The sequence below is a fragment of the Haliaeetus albicilla genome, chromosome Z, assembly GCF_947461875.1.
Source record: "Haliaeetus albicilla chromosome Z, bHalAlb1.1, whole genome shotgun sequence".
In the NCBI taxonomy this organism is placed as follows: domain Eukaryota; kingdom Metazoa; phylum Chordata; class Aves; order Accipitriformes; family Accipitridae; genus Haliaeetus; species Haliaeetus albicilla.
In genome coordinates, this window is record NC_091516.1 from 5,002,481 (window position 1) to 5,023,750 (window position 21,270).

A 21,270-nucleotide genomic window follows, 5' to 3' on the forward strand; every position below is an offset into this window, starting at 1 on the left:
AGATGCAGAGACAGTGTTACTTTGATTCTTAAGGCTGAGAAATCTGTCAGGATGTTGCAGTATAAATCAACAGCAAGCCTCCCACTGATACTATTGGCAGTAGAATTTCACCCTTTTTCACTTGAAGGACAGTTCAGTGTATCTGTAAAATGGGTATAATGATTATTGCCTGCCTCACCATGTTGTTTGGCTAAAAACTTTTGACTGAGTCCTGCAGATCCCCTCTGTGCACAGACATCCATAACTCCTATCCTATTTTTAAGGACTGAGTCCCTGAGGCAGCGACTGTGTTGAGTCTTTGAGACCCTGAGAAATCAACAGATGAGCATAGTATTATCGTCATCATTAAAGCCAATAATTACAGCTGTGTTACAAAGTATATTCTAAAATCATTTTCAGTGGTGCTTCTAAACAAGTGCTTCATGCATCTGGCACACTTATTTTTGTCTTAACATGTTAGCCATTTGCTCATATTTTGAGTCATGGGTGCTCTAACTGTTCATGTTGGTGAAGCTCCACCAGGAAACACTGCCAATTATCTAACAGAGATTTGAGGGAGAGGAAGGACTATTCTGCTTATCTATTCTCACCTCCTGTCATAATTCCTGCAATAAAGCTGTTTTTTTCTTTTCCACCACATAAGCAACTGTTGTCTAACCCAATAGTTTCAGTATCAACAGAGTAATATTTATACTGCAGTCTAGAGAAAGAGACAGGAGGTCTGAAACAAATAAGGCTGACCTCAATTACCTTTAAAAATCCAAGTATGGCAAAATATACACGCATCATAAAAACATTCTTATCTTGTCACACAGAGGTGGAAGATGTTTCCTTGCAACATGTGGTGCCAGCATTAGGGTTTCTAATGTCACACAGCAAATCAATTTCTAAATTAAAAAAAAAAAAAGTAATTTCAGGTTTTAAAAAATCTGATAAGAGTTCTCCATCTGCCATGTGCCACAGTTGACAGCTGCTTCCTTTTGCATAGCTAAGATCAACCTGACCTTAGCCAGTCAGCCTGTGTAGGGTATACAGGCATTGTTGAACATATTAGTGGAAAAGTATTAAGGCTTGGCAGAATTTTTATTCTTTGCCTTCTGTCTTTTGCTCTGATTAATACCTATCCCTTTCTATACTGTTCCTGTCTGTCTCATATTTCTTCTCTGTGGTAGATGCCTTTTAAGAGTAGCTTGATTCAGCTGTAGTTGACCTTTTATGGAGCAGTGCTGACTCACATCAAGTTTTTATAGGCCTGCTAGTTTCTGCACATATGCGGAGCAGGGGTCCTCTTTGACCTACAGGAGTTATAGAGAAAGAGGGAGATTTTTGGGGAGGGAGGTTTGGCAGGGGAGTACTTTCTTTTGAAAGAGCAATGCTTTCTTAAAAACAAAACAAACAAGCAAATAAAAAAAATAAGCATTTTCTTTTGGGGGAGAAAGAAATCCTATGCAAATCCAAGAGTGGCAAATAACTAAACAATTACAATGATACAATGAGTATAAACATAACCATGTTTTGTCAAATGTATTAAGACTGACTGTAGCCCTAACAGAAAAATATTTTTGAGAGACAGATTGGAAAACTTTTGCAGTTGAGTGCCAAATCATCATCATCAGTGGCAGCATCTGATTTGTCACAGTCTCAGCATCAAACACAGACAGACACAGCATCTCCAAGAAAGAAGCTCTCTTCTGTTTTCCTGCCCTGCCTCCATCTTCCCTCTCTTCATTCCTCATTCTGCCATGCTCTTTTATATTCTTTTTGCCATCAGTTTCTTTCCTTCTTCCTTATTTTCTCAGGTTCATATGGCACTGCATTCAATTTCTTAAATATTTCTCTCACCTCTGCCCCTCTGTGGTTCTACTTATTCCTCCATAAATTTTTGCTTTTGCTTCTCCTACACTTACTGCCAAGTTCATCCTTTTTTATCTTTTCCTTAGCCCTCATTCTCTTTACTGTAATCACTCCTCGCACACACATTTTGGCCTACCACATGGCACAAATGCATATGGTCTTCAGATCAGATCATATCTAGCCTCTTTCTGAGGCCACTCATTCATTTTGGTGTTCTTGACAACAGTGGGAATGACACGGCCTCTTTACTGATTGCACTTTCAGCATTGCTCAGAGTATGTGTCATGAAGTATGGTCTTGGGGCTAGAATGCATTTACTGGCCTGCCTCCTCCAAAGAGTTTTTCTTTTCTTTCCAATCTTTCATGAAACCAAGCGGACCAGTGCATAACAGACAATATGCAGAGAAACTGGAAAATCATCATAAAGACATCAAATTTCCTCTGATCTGTAGTTCATATACATTGTATGTCAGATAGGAAGTTGATACCATTTTAAAATTCCTGATCTGTAAAACATATATTTGGCACTGAAACTGTTAAAGTATGCACCGTACTTGCAAGGTCTTCAGATGCTGAGTTCACCCTGTACATGTTTGTTTACACAGGAAAACAGAAGCTGTGTACAACAGAGTTGGAAAAGTCACACTATGTGGATGCAAATAACCATACAGGCAGAAATACATATTCTATGGAGAAAGACAATAAACAATGACAGGCAGCTCAAGCTCTTGCTACGCTTACTCATGATACATTTCTTTTCATGAGCTGGGGCTGAATGCAGGATTCTGAGCAATACAAAGGAAACCACAAGTAGCTTTAATAATGATTATACGCTCCATATGAATGTCACAAATGTGTAACACATGTATTGGTGGTATCTATTGCATTAATATTCTGATTGTCTTTCTGTCTATATACATATATAACCCAATACCACTGTATTGTATGATAAACCTTTCATCTTCGTACGTAATGGATGGCACATGTCCCACTAGCAGGAAAAAAATGCTAAGCCATAAGTATGTTTTGCGTGCTTCTTCTTAATGTAAGATTTATGATTTATTGATGGCTTTTATTTACCCCTGTTCAAAACAGAGACCACTGAACAGTGGACAATACATAAAATTCACATACACACCCCTTTCTTTTGCTTTCATGCATGAGAAATGATTGTACAAAGGGTCACGGTCCATCTTTAATTCATCTATCTAACATGCTGATTGCACTGCTTTCACTCAGGATTCTCCTATTTTTTATGTAGCCACTTTAACAAGTTTGTGTCTGCAGTTTTGGAACTTGCAGGGTTGGCATCATGCAAATCTTGTCAAGAATTTTTTGGTTTGGGTTGGGTTTTTTTATTATTTTTCCCTGTTGTACTGAGGCAGTCTGTCCTCAGAACAAGTATAATAAACTGTGTGCATTGTCGGGATATTCATGTGAGCACACCGAACTTGCAGTATTTATGTACACTGAGTTCTAACTGTTCCCTGTTTAGACTTCACCTCCTTTTTGGGTCTCTTACTGCTTCTCTGGTCATTAATTTTGCAAGATTTGTTTTCAGGATCTAAGCAATAATAGCTAATTTAACAGGGCATCATTTTGTGTTTGCACATATCTACTCTCTTTGGCTAATTAACTCGACCTCTCTAACCTCCATGCAGACAACCCTGTGTGTTTGTTTTTAAAATGCATATAATTTTTTTTTTTTCCCCCGGGTTGTGGCTGTGAATTCTACTGTGCTCTTTTGGGAAGCAATACATATACCTTATGATGACCAAAGACGGGTGGTGTATCCTCTGGTAGGTCTAAAGCAGATCACTGTCCATCAGACAAGTAATCCACTAACAGTCGCCAAACTTAATTTCTTCTAGTGGCTGTACTCCTTCGTTTATTTGGTGTTATCTCCCCTTCGCTGCGGTTATTGCGTCTTGTTGGGGGGGGTTGCGTCGCTCGAAACCCTGTTGAGAAGGTCAGCAAGGCGCAGGGGAGGAGAGCGAGCCTCTCGGAAGGACGAGCGGGCAGTGCCTCCCGCACAGCCATATTCGAAGTTGGTGAGAGATTAAAGACGTCGCTGCGAGCAGGGGTAGGGGCGAGGGTGGCGGTAATGAACGCCTAATTGCCTCTGAGGGAAGGCGCCTTCGCCCAGCCGGGAAGAGCCCTTTGTACGGCAGCTGGTGCCTCTCGCACCGGGAGGGGCTGCAGCTCTCTCCCCGCCGCCGCCTCTGGCTCCTCGCCTTGGCCCCGGGGCGGGCGGCCCGCGCAGCCGGGCGCCCCCGCGGAGCAGCGCGGAGCGGGCAGCGCCCACCCGCCGCCTGGCATGCGGAGCCGAGCGGAGCCGAGCGGAGCCGAGCCGCCCGCTCTCTGCCGCCCGGCCAGGCCCCGCGGCAGAGCGGGCCCGCGGGGGTCCCCCGGTGCCCTCCGGCCGGGGCGAAGGGGGGGCAGGAGGCGGGCAGCCTTCTCCCGGCCCGCAGCCCTCCGCAGCGGCCGGCGGCCCCGGCAGCACCGGCCCCCCACGCCCGCCCCGGCTGCTGCTCGTGCTGTTGTGTTACTGTTACTGGTGTTGATCAGGAGGATGTTATTAATAATTGGGGGGGGGGGGGGGGGTGTTTTGGGGGTTTTTTGGTGGTGTTGTTTTTCCCCGAAACCACGCTGCAGAGCTGGGGGCCTGGGCTCTCTTCTTGGTACTTGAAGAAGCGACCATTGCAGCAGCACTGACCCGGGACGCTGCTGGAGGTTATTTTGTCGAGGAAAATTTCCAGTGGGAACGAGACTGCTTACGACGGGGTGGGAGTGGGGTGTCGCCCACGCACACTGGTGACAAGACAGCCTCGTGGGGGACAGAGTTTTCCCACTGCCCCACATCCCCCCTCTCCCGACAGTTTATCCCCGGACGTGGGCCGGGCGCCCTTTGGGGCCGGTGCAGGGCTGGCTCGGCTCGCTGCCCCCCCACGCCCCCCCCCCCCCCGGCGCCCCACGGCCCGCGGGGAGAACCAAAGGACCCGATCTCCACCCCGGCGGGACCCCCGCCAGAGCCGGGACTGGAGGCCGCCAGAGCGGGCCTTAAACTCCCTGGCTAGCCAGAGATTTCTGCTCACCCCGGAGACAAAATCGCCGCTGTATTTCCTGTCCTCGAACACTTCCTGACACGGGAAAGATAACAAAGGGGAAAGTTTAAAGCAATAAATATCCCCGACCCGCCGAGCCCCCCGTGTGCGCCCGCGTCTGCCGCTGCTGAGGCCAGGCGGCACTCGGCTGAGGAGAAATTGGGTTTTTCCAGTCCTCTTTCGGACCGCTCGGCCCGGCCCGGGCTCTGCCACATTCTTAACATCTTTGGGGGTTTTTCCTCCCCTCCAGAATTTTGGGGGGTTTATTTCCCCCCACCTGCCAAAGACCTTGCTTCCCTGCCTGCAGTCCCCGTTACAGTGTGCCCATTTCTGACCGGATTAAAGCGGGGCCGGTGCCGCTGGCCAGCCCTGTGAGACAGTGCGATCGGGGAAGGCTCTAGGAGGGAAAGGATGGGCTGGGGGGGGGGGGGTTCTTTCTTCTTTTTTTTTTTTAAGCGGTGGGGCGATTTAATAAGCCAAATTGTATTACTAAAGCCACGAAGGTTTCCTGGGCGCGGAGAAGCCCACTGACAGGTTTTCTTGTGTTTTGATAGATTTAGTGCTGTTACGGTACACTTCTCCCTCGCATGCAGTAGCTAAGACTTGAAGATTAAAGATCGCACACCTCTAGATGAGTCAAAGCCTACACCCCGGAGCAGCTAATACATTCCGTGATTGATTTCCCCGCTGCGTTGTTTCCCGTTTCAGCCTTGTGCGAAACACAACTTTCCCCTCTCGCCACATTGCACGGGCTCAGCCCCGGTCTCCTGCTTGCATTCCGCAAGGCAGCGAGGGGAAACCTGAATCTCTGGGAGCCCAAACCCGCGCTCTTCTTGCAAAGCGTCTTTCTGGTCCAAAGCTCCTCGAGAAAAGTTTTTAAGCCGGAGCTGACTGCAGGAGCCTTTCTGCCTGCCCGAGCGGCGAAGCTGCGCTGAGGCACCGCGATGCAGTGGGGCAACAAGAGCCCCCCCAGCCCGAGTGGCTGGGGGGGGGTGAGGGAGACACGACACGGATCTGGCTGCCTCCCGCGGCCAGGTCCCCGGCTCTGAGACCCGGGACGGTGACGGGGGCCCGGCGGGAGGGCTGTGGAGGCCCCCCGCTGCTCCCTTCGCGCCCGGGGCTCGGCCGCCACAGCCCGGTAATGCCCAGCCCTGGCCGGCAAGGGCACCTCACCCAGCCGCTAAAGCTGCCTCCCCTCCGAAGCCAGCACCACCTCTTTAATCATTTCCCAAAGCTGATTTGATTCTACCACCACCACCACCTTTTCTTTCCCCCGGCGAAGCCGTCCTAGTTTTCGCTACTAAGCAAACTCAGGACCGAATTTATAGCTGTTCTTTACGGGACAGAAAGGGTTAATATCCCCTATCAGTTTGGGGGTTGGTTTTTTTTTTGGAGGGGGTGTCTTTCCCCCCCCTTCCCTCCCCTCGAGTGCATATAATCTCATTTAAGCCCCTCAACGTGATGAAAGCTATTGATTGCTGGGTAGAGCCACCGACTCTTAGCAGGCTCCCCCAGTCTCCTGTCCCCCCAAAAGTAAATAAGCAAGAATTATTTTTTTTAATGGAAAAAATAAAATTAGCATATATTTTCGGAAGTGTCTCAAACATGTACAAATCCCGGTTTATGTCTTCCCATTCACGTGTATATTGATACCATAAAAGAGAAATCCTTCAGTAGGGTTTTTCTCTAAATACGTTATTCATTGAAACTGGCAGTCCCACTCATTATTCCACTCCCTTAAACCCGATTCTGATGCTGGCTAAATATAGAGCTTCTCTTTCCTGGGAACGCGAATCGAATACACAGTAAGCAAATCAGTAGCACAGGAGAGGGAAAAAACCCTTGATCAAAGCCCTCCTTTTCTTCCCCTCCTTTTCTTCCCAAACCTGGTTTGTTGGGGCGGAGACAGGTTTCTCGTTTATTGCACATCATTTGCAAAGATCAAGCCTAAAATGCAATCACCTTTCCCAGAAGTAGTAGTTAAAACCCCCAAAGTTAGGGGGTGGGGGTAAACAGAATTAAAACCAGATTGTATTGTTTTCAAACAAAGGTGCAACGGTGGAAAATAAGGTGCGTTATTTCAGAGCTGGGAGGGGGTGTATTTTTATCAGGTCAATTTTTTAAAAGAAATACAGAGATCCATGGAGAAAAATGCAGAGGACGCAGCACGGAAAAACACCTTCCCCCTTTCAGTCTCTCCCATAAAATCCGCGGATTTTTTTCCTCCGTCATTGGGATGACTCTTTTTTAAATTTTTTTTTTTAGTTACTCGGATCTTTTGCCAGCTCGCAGCCCGCGACGTCACCCGGGAGGGAGGGAGGGGGGGTGTCTCGGCCTGCCCCGTGCTGGGCTGGGGGAGAGGATGATCTTCGCAGGGTCCCAGTCGGAAAGGCACAAAAGGTCCGAAACTCGCCCACCGCGCGGGGCCGCGGCCGATCGCCCCTCGGCCAGCAGAGGTCGCCGCGCCGCCCGCGGGCTGCCCGGCGCGGGGAGAGGCCGGCTGGGGACCCGGTGGGGGTCGGTCCCCCGCGGAGGGCCATCCCCCGCCACGACGGTGCGGCCGCTGCGCACGCCAAGCACCGCAAGGCGCACGGCCGCCCCCCCCGGGGGGTGGGGGGGGGTTTGGAAGAGCGGCGGGGGCTGCGGGGTGCGCGCGGCCGGCCGGCTGCGGGCCGCGGGGGTACGGGGAAGGCGGGGGGGGGGGGGGGGGTGGCACGGGCAGGATGGGTGCACGGCGGTGCTCCCCCGGCCCGGGAGAGCGGCACACAGGGGCGACGCCGCGGTCCGAGTCGATTTAAGTGAAATTAGCCATTACTAAAGCTTTGCCCCAAACACGTGCCAGCCTGACCGAAGCTGCCAGCATCAGCAGTAATTCCTGATAATTGCTTTTTGGTTTACTCAGCTGACACGCAGAATTATAAAGTATAGGTATACTCGGTCTCTTTTAGATATATGCACGTCCATGCACACCCCCGCATATATGTATATCGCCAGTGTCTTGGGTTTAGAGGTGATCAGCTAGCAGAGTTGCATTTCCCACTGTTTCTTTAAACGTCGAATACGTAAAGTAACTCTGTGTGCGTGTTTACAACCATATCTTTACCTCCTGACACTATCTTGAGATCACTTCAAGAAAACTTAGTTATCTCTACAAGTGGCAACGCTGGGTCCCACTTCTTGTTTGAAATAAAGCTGGAGGGTGTGTTTGCTCCCTCAGCTCCTGAAAGGAAAACCTCCTGCAAACTAAGTTAAGGTTCCGAGGAGGTCCGTTGATTCGTAGGTGTCTCACCAGAAAATGCGAGTTTCAGAACATTTTGCTGGATGTTTCATTGCAACCAGATTTCCCCGCGGGAAGATGTTCCGCGTGTATATGGCTTTGCCTCTCTTTCACCCGAACTAGGTTGCCTTTTAAAAAAGTAGGATTCGAAAAAATATATTTTGCTGATCAGTACTGATTGGAGGGCACTTACGGACTACGTTGATGAAGGCGGTGTAACAGCCCATATGGAACGGAACGCAAAAATGGGATCTAAACAAACTCAAAGCGGACGTTTAAAATAGGGGGGGGTTCAGCAGGGTTTGGGGTGGACACGCTCGGGAGCGGGTACAGTTTCGTGCACAGACCGAAGGAAAGGCACCGCGGAGCCTAAGTGGAGCCTGCCCTTTGAAAAACATACACAAAGAAATCCGTGCCCACAGGAAAGTCGCGTTTTGCCTGGTCTGGGAAGCTTTCAGATAACCGCCCGCTGGAGCCCGCAGCCCCGCGGGGGTCGGTGCCCGGCGGGGCGGGCTGCGCGGTGCCGTGCGTGGGTGCGCGGCCGGAGCCGCGGGTACCGCACCGCACTGCACCGCCCCCGGCTCTCGGGTCCGGGCTTCCCACATCGCCTCCAGGGAGCCGCGCCGCAGAACCGCGCAAACGGCAGAGTCCGCGCCGTCTCCCTCTGGGTTTTTTTAGGGGTTTTTTGGTTTTGTTTTTGTTTTTCCAATTTAATAGGAATTGTAAGGGATTCTTCACGGGGAAGGGCAGAAGTTCTTCGCTTTTCTCCGCGAATCTCCATTCCCGGCCAACCTACGAAACCATCTAAACACAGGATGCATTTCTACTTACAGATTCGGGGGGGGGGGGGGGGGAGGATCTAAAGGGGATGGGAAAACATAAATAGAATGGGGGGGGAGTGTTGCAAGACAATTTAAGGCAAACATTTGTACCTTCTTCAGTCTTGTGTTTAACAGAAATATATGAAGATTTTATCCACGATTTTAAGAGCGAAGGAGGCTGGGGGAAAAACATAAACAGTCCCACCTCGTGGCTGGGGCGATGCCCAGCCTGCCTGCCCTCCCCGCTCAGGGCAGCTCCGTCTGGGCAAACCCGAGCAGTGGCTCCCGCCTAGGAAAGATAAACTCTCGGAAAGGAAATAATTGGATTAACACCAGGCCCCCCCCCCCAAAAAAAAAAAACCCAAAAAAACAAACCACAAAACACATTGTAAATATGGCATGGCAAGCCCGAGAGGGGGAAGGGGTGCAGGAGCCCGAGTGGGGCCGGGAAGGAAAATGAAAGGTGTGACGGGAGATAAGCGGCGGGGATGGAGGAGAGCGACAAGAAGAAAGTATAAAGGCAAATACAAATGAGGAGCGAGGAAAAGTTGCCTCCGAGAGCCCGAGCCGGGGCCGCCGCGCCGCCAGACGCTGAAATATGATAATCAGAACAGCTGCGCCGCGCCGCCGGCAGCCAATGGGCGCCCCGCAGGCGTGACGTCCCCGCGCATGACGTCAGGCCAATGGCGAGCGGGCTGAGTTGGAGCAGAGAAGTTTGAGTAAGAGATAAGGGCGAGGCGAGTGCCCGAGCCGCCAGCGCCCAGTTCGGCACCGCCGCCGCACCGCACTGCACCGCACCGCACCGCGCCGCGCCGTTCCCGCACCGCTCCCGCACCGCTCCCGCACCGCACCGCGCGGCCGGACCCCGGCGCCGCGCCCCGCACCGCGCCTCGCTGCGCGCCCCCTTCTCTCTTTCCGCAGCCCTGACAGTACCTCCCACGCCGGTGGTGTTTTGTTTTGCCTTTTTTTTTTTTTTTTCCATTTCGAGTCTTTTTGTTGTTGTTGTTGTTACTACTTTTTTTATTTATTTTTATTTTTATTTTTAGCGACAGCTCTCAAACCTACTTTGGGGTCTTAAAACGAAACCGTACACCATTTCACTGTGGACATTACACCCTCTTACAGATATGGGAGACATGGGAGACCCACCAAAAAGTAAGGCGGAATTTTTACCGTTGTTGGAATAAATGTGCTGTCTATTGTAATCGTCTCAGACAGGCGAACTGCTAAAGAGCTGAACTTCATTTGAATGGTAGAGAAGGTGCCTTTATTGCCATGCCTGCATGCTTGCTGTGTTTTAACCTCGTAGCCTTGCACGTTAATAGCCTGGGGTCCTGCTCTCTGTTAAAGTTTGGGGAGCAGGCAGGATTTTAATGGGATCTCCAACCACGGAGCCTTAAATGCTCCTCGTGCTAGATTGCGGTGAGGCTGTCTCACTGCCCAGCACCTAGTCCGTCTAGGGGAATTAGCATTAGACTTGCAAAAGAGAGCAAGTGACAATCGTAATGATGCTTGTTCTTGCTAGTAGCCTCGAGTCCCCTGTTCTGTGGCAAAGGGCTGAATGGGAAGCGCACCTAGCCACGCATTCATCTTTTCCAGTCAGAGCCTCTTGAAAAATGAAATCAAACATACAGGGGCTCTCCCCGTAAGACAAGGAATCCAAGCAAGCAAACAATAAAATAAAAATAAAACAACGAGGGAGTTTGGAGTTTTGATTCCGTGCAAGGCTTGCGAAATGAGGACCTTCACCCCGAAGACTGTTCACGTCTGCATTTTAATTTATGTTCCGCCTCCTTTCTAAAAGAGGCAAGGTTTTGATGGCATGCTTCAATTACCATCCAAAGGTGTAATACTCTATTAAAAAAAAAAAAAACAAAAACAAACAAACAAAAAAAAACCAAAAACCAAACCAACAACACTCCCAGAGTACACCCTATAAGGGAACGACACTAAAAGTGTGTTTATCTCTGTAGGAGACTAAACGGTTAGTCAATCATGTATTTATTTTCATTTCAGAAAAACGCCTGATTTCCCTATGTGTTGGTTGCGGCAATCAAATTCACGATCAGTATATTCTGAGGGTTTCTCCGGATTTGGAATGGCATGCGGCGTGTTTGAAGTGTGCAGAGTGTAATCAGTATTTGGACGAGACCTGTACGTGCTTTGTTAGGGATGGCAAAACCTACTGTAAAAGAGATTATATCAGGTACGCCATTTACGTTGTTTAATTCTTCTTTGAGTTTGGTTTTTTTTTTTAACTTTATAAATCTGACAGAGGCAGGAACAGGAAAAATGGTGAGAAAGAGGGTGAAAAGACAATTGGTATGTTTTAAAGTGATTCTCCTGTAGATAGACAGGCAAGGAAAAAAGTTAGAGGCGTCAAGTTTTTTATTCCACAGATTCAAATGCAAATTTCTGTACAAACAAAACTACGTTTGGGAACAGCTAGCGACTGTGTGGGACCCTCCTGAGGACTTTCACAATGCATTCTGTGATTCTAACAGAGCGGGAAATTGTACGTAATGGAGAATATTTTCAATAGTGTAGGTATTATGAGTAACACGGAACTGATCGCTTTTTAACAGAATCTGAGAAACGCACCTCTCTGTGTGTTTGTAAAGGCATAATGGCATTCGTAAGAATGTATGTATGCCGTAAATACACTTCAAGCATGTATGCCGTAAAAATAAATACACGGGGGGGGGGGGGGGGGATAACCAACAACAGAACCAACTATTTAAACTAGGCCTATCAAAAACAAAAAAGCCAAAGAAAAAACAAAAACAGAACCGACGTTTCCTTCAAAATGAAGGATCCTTTTATAGAGAGGTTAAAACCTAGACAGAAATGTTTCTTCGCTAAAATAACTGACATTTAATCTTTTTAAATATTAACCCCTTTGGTGATATCTGACTGCCTTTTCTTTCTTATCTTATCTGTACTGATGAATTAGACAGAGCAGATCAAATTGCCCATCATCTGTTCGCGAACAATTGGGTATATTTAGATAGTGGAACCGCTTCCTTCCTCACATTAAAATCTGGTAACTGATAAAATGTGAGAGTTGCCAATCCTTACACTACAGAGAAACCAAACCAGGAATTTTGAGTGTGTTTATTATTTGTGCTCCTGGGTCATGTTGATCAGTTTCAGTGTCGCCTACTGGGTTTGCCAAACCAGAACTTTGTATGACGCTGAGGCATGGACAATTTTTTTTTTTTTTTTCTGAAAGTTTTGGAAGCAAGTACCTACCTAGCCACCTGAGATAGCTTTTCTAGTTTCTTTGTAATTCTGAATTGAAATAAAGCACTTGAGTCTTTCCTTCTCCAGTGCACAATCCATAAACAGAACATTCTTTCCAGCCACGTTGTGAGATTATTCTCAAAGTTTTACCATGGCAAAAACCAGCCCACTCTTTTTGGGGGGTTTGGGGTTTTTTTGTGGGGGTGGTTGGTGGCGGGTTTTTTTCCCCTTTCTTTACTTTTAAACGCACTTTGGAGCCGTGCTTTCAAATGTTGTCCCTTCACTAATTTCAAAGTAAAGGAAAATGTTTGCACTGAGATGGGCTCACTTACCTCCTGCTAGAACTCAGCCGTCGAAATTTAAACAAACAAACAAAAAAATGCAGCTCTTTAAAGTTAATACGCAATACCTTGCATTTGCTACAGTTTTAAAAGTAAGATGTACTATGTGTAAGTCGACTTTAAATTAGACCGTGAGCCAATCTATAATTGTCAGACGTTTTGGCAACACCTTCCCCCCACCCCCCCAGCCCCAAGTTTTCTACCTATTAATTCATACACTTTGCGATGGCTCTGTTCTTTTGCCGTTTAGCTGTTTGGGGTATTTTTGTTCTCAAAACCTTCAAATTCGGAAATATGTAGCTCTGAATATAGAATAAGCACACCTCTATAGGTGTCCTAATATATATAGCAGCAAAAGATGTGTGTAAATAAACATCTCTACCCACAAGCATACATTGCAGACTGTATCCCTAAGGAAGTGTACTGGTGAAGAAATGTATGGGGATGAATATTAGCTCAGTCTTAGGATCAGCTTTTACAGTTCTGCGGACGGCGTGCCTGCATATGTGCGCCTATCCTCACATTTGCGGGAGGATGTTAATTTTACTTAATACCGAGGAGGCTGGCTAAGGAGCACTCGGTGGGAGCAGAGAGGCTGCTCAGTTGTAGACACCCGAGTTGGAGCATTTTCTCACCTTCATCTACTGATGGGTGAACTGTCCCCCTCTCTTCCACGGGAGAGGAGGAACCCGCCACCTACTCCAGAAACCCATTATTTGCCGTGTGGGGCTATCAGCGGGCAGTTGCCCTTTCACTCCTGCCGGGGGGCTTGAGCCCCGGCTCAAGGTGGGAGCATCAGCAGGAGAGGAGACGAGGCAGTGAGGCTGAGGTGGGGGCAGGCTGCAGAGCCAAAGCACCCAAAATGCCGTGTAGCAGGCGGCGGGGGAGGAGAGTCACACTGCTATAGATGTGAGTGTGTATATATGTAAGGGGGGGGGGGGTGTATGTATGCCTATATTGTATAAAATGAACCTGGTGAGAGGGGAAAAGGGGAAGACCCGCGGCCGCTGGCAGAGCCACCCCTGCCGCGTCCCAGGGGCGAAGCTGCCGGCAGGCCGGGCACGCATTAAGCGGCAGAAGTCCTGAGTGGGTTCCTCGCAAAAATAACACCATTTGGTGAGGCTGGCATGTTTGTGCGTGATGAGCGGATGGCAGCTCCGCCAGCCTCGCCCTTCCCCGGTGTACCCGGGCGGTCCGGGCCAGCCCCGGGCCAGGCGAGGTCAGGTCCCCCCGCCGTGAGGAGGGAGGCAGAGGGCAGGGGCGGCCCCTCGCTGGCTGCAGCCCGGGCGCAGGGGCCGGAGGGAGAGAGGTCGGCATCTCCTCGGGAAGGAAGGGGGTCGGTTTTTTGTTTCTCCTTCCACCTCCGCCGCCCCTTCCCTCCCGCCTCTCCTTGCCCACCGGTGTGTCCGGGTCCCCACCGACTTTGACGGCGTGGGTATCAAGGCACCGACACCGAACGAATCCGTTTTGCTCCTTTCCTCTCCTGGCTCCTGTGTTTTCAAGGCTTGTTTAAGTAGTGGACTGCGTGTGCCGCGTCTACGCGGGGCCACGGGGCTGCCCACGAGCGGGAGTGAAAACCTCTCTCTTTCTTTTTCCCCTTCCTCCCCCCCCCCGCCACTTCCTTGCCCTCCCCCTTCCCGTGCTCTCCCTCCTTCCCTCCCTTCCCCTTCTTTCTGGGCTGGGCCCTGCTCAGGTTATACGGCATCAAGTGCGCCAAGTGCAGCATCGGCTTCAGCAAGAATGACTTCGTGATGCGCGCCCGCGCCAAGGTGTACCACATCGAGTGTTTCCGCTGCGTGGCCTGCAGCCGCCAGCTCATCCCCGGCGATGAATTCGCGCTGCGGGAGGACGGCCTCTTCTGCCGGGCGGACCACGACGTGGTGGAGCGGGCCAGCCTGGGCGCCGGGGACCCCCTCAGCCCCCTGCACCCCGCCCGGCCGCTGCAGATGGCAGGTACCGCCCGCACCCGGCGCCTCGGAAGCCCGCGGGGTTTGGCACCGCCCGGCCCGGCGCCAGGCGAGGGGGGTGGGGGGGGTGGTGGTGGTGGTGGTGGGTGGCGGGGGACGGACGGGACACCCGGCCGCTTGCAGCGGCGTCCCGCGCCCCCGAGCAAAGGCGTCCCCGAGCGTGCGCGCCCCGCGGAGAGGCGGCGGCGCGCCCCACGCCCGGGGCCGCCGCCGGCCCCCTGCCGCCGGGAAGGCCCGCGTACGCGGTACGCGTGAGGCGGAGACACCCGCGGAGGGGGCCGCACCCCCGCCGGCCCGCGCCCCTCCTGCTCCGGCCGCGCACCGGGCGCGGGAGTCACCCCCCGGGCCGAGCCCCGGACAGGCGGGAGCCCGGGTCGGGGAGGGAAGGGAAGGGAAGGGAGGGAAGAAGAGCCGCTGCGGGGAGCGCAGACCCCTCTGCCTCCCGAGCACGTGGAACGGCTCTTCTAAGCGCTGGTGGAAGCGGGGGCCGAAAAGAGATAGACTTCATAACTACAGGCGAGCACTTAGGCTGTAATTTAAAACTGTCAACAAGCTAATCTTCGGTAATTGCCTTTTAAAGTGACTCTGCCTTCTTGAAACGTTTTATGTGATTCGACGAGAATTTCACCTTAAAACTCAGCATTGCAACTTCAGAGTCGCCCCGCCTTACCCCTTTACTTACACTTTTAGTTCTCGACGGGTACATCAGATACTCGGAGGCGCTTGGGTCTAGGAAGGGGCACGTCTCTGGGGCAAACTAGGCTGGGCAATGCGAGGTTGGCCGGCGTTATTGCTGTGCAGGTAACTGTAACTCAAAAGGCTGTTTACAAACATAGCTGTGTTCAAACGGGACCGTTTCCTGCTTCTGAGCTGCTTTCAGGTGACAAATCTGTAAATAGGGAGAAATAATCCCGTAGCTGATCACGGCAGAATTTTAGAGAGATTGTGCCTGCTCCCTATAGCGTGTTTGTGCATGTCTCCGAAAGACATATTGTGTCGGCAGGTACAATACTGCTACAGATTTGAAGCCTTCCTATTGTCTTCATCGCATTTGCTGATTTATTGTTATAACCAGAAAAGTCGGGACCTGACTGTACAAAAGCAAGCACTTCTTAGCTAACCAGAGTTTTAGCAAAAAAAAAAAAAAAGTGTTTTTATTTTTCCCTTGACTAGGTCAAATTACATCTAGATAGCTACAGCTACACAATACACAGAAGAATAGCAGAATCACACGAATACTTTTAGCTCTTGATGTGACGCTACCCATAGGTTTGCATTTCTTGGCGGTTTCCACGAGTTGCTAAGCTTGTTCCCCTTTAAAAAAAATGGGGAAACATTCATATTTTTTAAGTATTCATCAAAAGTCGACACAAATTCACCTAGCACCTCCGCTTTCTAAGATACACCCCCGTGTTCCGAGTTCTGGGATAAGGGGCTCTCATGGGGTTTTCCTCCACGGTCACGGTGCAGAGGATTTGGCTTGTTTTGTTTTAATTTGTAAACATCAAACTGCCGAGAGCTGTTGCACGTTATCGTGGCCTCTGGCTAAACTGAGCTAGATTCAGTATACAAGAAGCAGACCCAAATTATGATTAATTTAAGAAGTATTCTTTCATTAATTTTCGGGCCAAAACTCTGTTTTGGTGATTTGTCAGGAAATAAATACTTAAAACCTTCCCCCTCCTTTCCTGGCGCACGCACACCTTAGCGAACTCTCCCTCCCCTGTCAAGTCTCACGCAGGTTCAAGCTCCTGTCATTAAGGGTTTTAGGGGGGTGGTTTGTTTTTGCAAATTAATTATCTGTGGAGTCAGAAATGTCAGTCCTGTCACTCCACCAGCGCATAAAGCAGAGGAGGCTGCAGGAGCTCCGATAGATCTGACTGCTTGAATGGCCTTTGAAAGAGGGTTCATCACCCGCCCCCCCCCCCCCGCCTTCCCCTGTCCCACCAGTTTAGATTCATAGCCTCTGCAGACTCCCTGCTTCCTACTCATGGGGACCCTGTTCCTCCCTTCCCCTTCCCTTACAGCAGAACCTATCTCTGCCAGACAGCCAGCTCTGCGACCCCACGTCCACAAGCAGCCCGAGAAGACCACCCGAGTCCGGACTGTCCTTAATGAAAAACAGCTTCACACCTTGAGGACCTGTTACGCTGCCAACCCCAGACCTGACGCCCTCATGAAAGAGCAACTGGTAGAAATGACTGGCCTCAGCCCGAGGGTCATCAGGGTTTGGTTTCAAAACAAGCGGTGCAAGGACAAAAAAAGGAGCATTATGATGAAGCAACTTCAGCAGCAGCAACCCAATGACAAAACTGTAAGTGGCTTCAGCCTCTGACCGTGTGCTGCCTTCCTTCCCAGGGAGAAACGCCTGGGCTATGTCCAGCCCGGCCAGCCTCTGGGGACGGTTTGAAGCTTTTGATTTTGTGGGAGCTCCCTTAAAACAAAGAAAATTATACCATTTAACTACTACTCGTTTCTGCTGTCAGTGCAATTAAAACAGACCACAGCGAGAAGCCGATATAGGCTGCTCAAGGGAACACGTCTTTTTGCGGGGCTGAGGATACGCAGTGGATTAGACTAATTTCTCTGCAGCATGAATTGCAACCTGCAGAGTTTATGGGGTCTAATAAGCCCAGCCTTGTGTAATATTTATATTTCAAATGCAAAGGAGTCCTTGAAGGGGAAAATGCCACTTCCACTCTCTTCAATGGTTTTACACAGGAGTAAACCCAGAAGTAAAACCCATGAGTAAAAGGGATATTTGATGTATTTTCTTAGCACTTTATAAACTACAATGTGTATGTGTGTGTTTGTCGGTGCACTCACTGTAGAAAAAGACAAATGCAATGCAAAGTTTATGGAATTAGCATCGTGTTTACAGGTTACTTAATATACATATATATATATAGTTCTCGCACAGAAATATATTGAGGTTTTGTCTGCGGGCGTATGCACGTGTGATGCAAACAAGCAGAAAGCTCGGTTCAGCAGAAGCAAACTGGCTGTCTCCATTTTAAGCCAACTTTTTTTTTTTTTTCCTGTTCTTGTTAGTCCACTTGAAGAAGAGTCTGTTATTCTCCCTGTGTATATTGACTGACCTGAGAATGACTATTAATTCATAAGGCTGCCTAGTTAAGTGGAATTTAAGGAGTTTCATTTTACCCTGTTGGAATGCAATAAAACACGATGTTATTAACTCGCCTGAACAATCTATTCGTCGAGGCTTGGAGTTATTTTGTACACAGTGCCTGCACCACAGGCCGTACTGGGAGGGCTGGGGTTTCCTTCTTCTTTTTTTTTTTTTTTTTTTTTTTTTCAAAGAGCACGGTACTGACGTACCCCAGGTTTGTCGTGCAGTGGATATACGATCCAGTTAAGGTCACGCAGAACAAAAACAGCTCCGATGCGAAATAGAAAGGGAACATGATTAACCGTTTCTTGTGCCGAGCCGCGCATCGGCAGCCAAGATACAGAGTGCTGGTGTTTAAGAAAGCTTGGGGGGGCGGAGGGGGTATGCCTTAAGAGAAATAGGAGGATTAAAGGGAAAGAAAGTAAACTTCCACCGTGATAAATGCAGCGGGTAGAAATAGGCTGACCTAGAGTAGAATAGAGTAAGACATTCACAGCAGATTAACAAAGCAAATACAAGCGACTGTATAGATAAGATAGAAAGCAGTTTATTGACTCAGCGCTTATATACAATAAAGTTAACCAAGCTCATTAACATCTTTTGCTGGGCTGTTTACAGAATATCCAAGGGATGACAGGAACTCCGATGGTGGCTGCTAGTCCGGAGAGACACGACGGCGGTTTACAGGCGAACCCGGTGGAGGTGCAGAGTTACCAGCCGCCCTGGAAAGTACTGAGTGACTTCGCATTGCAGAGTGACATAGACCAACCTGCTTTTCAGCAACTAGTAAGTGTCGGTTCCCAGCCGGAGCAAGCCAGCCTGTCCCCGGGGCAGAGCAATGGGGGATTCTCTAAACGTGCCGGATGCCCTCAGAGAGATGAGCAATCCAGACTGGCCGGGCTTTCCTGAAAGTGCAAGGTGGGCATGATGGCACTCTCTAAATGCGGCGAACTGAATTGATTTAATAGGGTTTGGTGCAAAATCTACCTTAGTGCACAGTGGTGCTCTTGTCGAGTTGCGTGGGAGCTGGATAAGGCCCGACACTTGTCTGAGACTAACTCAACTGGCACACTCCTGAAAACAGCTCTATCCAGAGAACTAAAACATTCTTCACATGTCATTTATTTGTATGTACATTTGTGAAAGCAGTTTCTAAAATTTGTCCCTCCCTCCTTCGGGCCAATTTTGCCTTTATGCTATAAGGTGGATTTTAAATATATGATTGTAATGTCAGCCTGTACCCTTTTTTTGTCACACAAACATGAATAGCTTAACTAAATTTTTGAAGTCCTTTTTTTAAGCATGTACCACTAGATACAGCTTTATATATCTCTATATACATATATACACACAAATACATATATATATAGCTTAGATTAAATGTTGTTCTTTGGAAAGGGAATTGTTAGTATGTATTCATGTGAAAAATTCAAACAATATAGTGAACTGCCTTAAGCCAAAAGAAAACAGACCTTTTGGAATAAATTCTGTTCTTAACTCACTTCCTTATGCCTACATCATTTGGCAGCTCATATGGGACCATATAATCTACAACACTTAGGCCCAACAGAAGTTCAGCCTTACAGTTCAGCCTTAACTCAATTTCCTGGCCTAAGTGTCTTAAAACCAGATCTTTAAAATAATAAGGTACGTTGCATATGGTTTTTCAGTGATTCAGAATAATACTTAATGATGAAAAATTAACATATAGAACCTTTTTTAATCTGTTGGGCCTTTTTTTCAACATGAAGTGATGGATGACAAAGGTTTGTAGCCATGTCTAGAATTGTTTTCAGACCTCTTCAGTTTAGTATCACACTCTCTTGCAGGATCAATTTTCTTTTGCCCAGTGGCAGGCTGCAGTGTGCTTCCCTCCCCTGGCACACTGTGCTTGCTCAGGAAGCTGCAGCACAGCAGCAGGGCTGTTTGCATCATCTTACCTCTAGAGCAACCACCGGTTTTCCTGCTTTAATCAAGCTGTCAAGCAGACACAAGAAAAATTGATCTCCTTCGGCTGCCTCACTTATTGTGCCTTAACAGAACAGGAGACTTTAAAAACCTTTGATGCAGTGAGTTTTTGTATGGAGTAGTTTAAAAAAAAAAAAAAAAAGAAAAAAAAAAGAGGCAGAATGGAAAATGGATAGCTCAAATACACACGTGCATATAAGTAGATAGATCATTAGATAGACAGATGAATGTTGATATATATCGGACATAATGTCTGATACTGAAAAGAGTCAAAGAATTGTGGATGGAACAGACGGTTCATAGACCGTTCAAGGCACGTCTCTAATCTGGAAGGGGCCTTAATCACAGCATCGGCCAGCTAAATAGGTGCCAAAGAAATGCTTTTGGATTAGCAAAGCTCCACCCTTCAAATCATGCCTTTTCCCGACGCTGCTCCTAAACTAACAGGAGCCGCGGGGCACATTAGGATGGAGAAGTGTGACCTTTTTTATCAAACCAACTCTCGTTAAAAAGAGATAGCACTTGCTTCAAATCACAAATGAAAGAGGATGGTTTGTTTCAAGTGCCTTCTGCTCCTGGGTACTCCTTCCAGGTTTATTTTAGTATGTGCACAAAAGGGGAAAAAAGTAACCTTGCAGTTTCATGTCAAAAAAACACATGCACTCTTAAATAATTGACTAGAACATCCTGTTGGGATTGCCACTCTTGCAAGACAGGGAAGAAGGCCTAATTAATAAGTTTGTTTGTTTATTTGTTTGATTTTTCAGTTCTTTTTTTAAAAAAGTTTTTTTTAAAACCTTTTTTTTTGGTGATTTGGCCGAGGGCCTGAAGAATATTCCTTTAAAGTCAATGGGGAAGCTAAACAAAGAAACACAGTGACACAGCCTCCCGTGGAGATGTATCAGGCCGTTCGGCTGCATGCCTGTGTATTTATTTTTGCGTTCTTTGCCTGCTATTTTTCTTTGATTGTTACAGTTATTAACAACGCTTCTTTTCCTTCTCTCTCTCCCTCTCTCTCCCTCCCTCTCTCTCTCTCTCAGGTTAATTTTTCTGAAGGAGGACCCGGTTCCAATTCTACTGGAAGTGAAGTAGCATCAATGTCCTCTCAGCTGCCAGATACACCCAACAGCATGGTAGCCAGTCCTATTGAGGCATGAGGAACATTCATTCAGATTTCTGTTGTTGTTTCTGCCCTTACCCTCAGCCCTGTTGGAGAGAGTGGGAAAGTGATCACATTGGGACTCCGAAATTTAGGGGGAAAAAGTATTTCACAACCCTGTAATGAACCTAGCAAGGAACCGCTCCATGAAAAGAACGGAGTCATGTTTGAAAAGACAAGGTAATATGGTAGCAACACTGTGAAGACAATCATGGGATCTTACTATAATAAATACTACAAAGAAAAAAAAAAAACCCAACAAAAAAACCCCCAACAAACCCCGCGCTATTCAATGATCAGAGGAGGATCAAAAAGACGTTTTCAAAACGTAAAGGATTTGTACTCATGGATCTCAAAAAAAAAAAAAAAAAAAGAAAACAAAAAAAAGAAAACAAAAAAAAAGAAA

The 21,270-nt window shown here is 48.3% G+C and overlaps 1 protein-coding gene across 3 annotated transcripts; it reads left to right on the top strand.

Annotated features, from left to right (window-relative positions):
• Positions 1-9,484: 9,484 nt before the first annotated feature.
• ISL1 (ISL LIM homeobox 1) lies at positions 9,485-20,899 on the top strand. 3 transcript variants are annotated; one of them, XM_069775834.1, is made up of 7 exons: positions 9,493-10,000; positions 10,103-10,211; positions 11,073-11,262; positions 14,334-14,593; positions 16,635-16,921; positions 18,356-18,523; positions 20,746-20,899. In XM_069775834.1, exons 2-7 carry the CDS (start codon positions 10,184-10,186, stop codon positions 20,860-20,862), a joined length of 1,050 nt encoding a protein of 349 aa, XP_069631935.1. In that variant the 5' UTR covers positions 9,493-10,000; positions 10,103-10,183; the 3' UTR covers positions 20,863-20,899. The 3 variants fall into 3 exon arrangements, with proteins under 3 accessions (XP_069631936.1, XP_069631935.1, XP_069631934.1); XM_069775835.1 differs by having other exon boundaries at positions 9,485-10,211; positions 16,638-16,921; XM_069775833.1 differs by having other exon boundaries at positions 9,493-10,211.
• The last annotated feature ends 371 nt before the right edge of the window (positions 20,900-21,270 follow it).

Excerpts from the sequence above, each read along its gene's own strand:
- ISL1 (XM_069775833.1), top strand. The coding sequence starts at position 10,184 with ATGGGAGACATGGGAGACCCACCAAAAA. Across the intron at positions 11,263-14,333 it reads TGTAAAAGAGATTATATCAG|GTTATACGGCATCAAGTGCG; the intron begins GTACGCCATTTA and ends GGCCCTGCTCAG. Across the intron at positions 18,524-20,745 it reads AACCTGCTTTTCAGCAACTA|GTTAATTTTTCTGAAGGAGG; the intron begins GTAAGTGTCGGT and ends TCTCTCTCTCAG.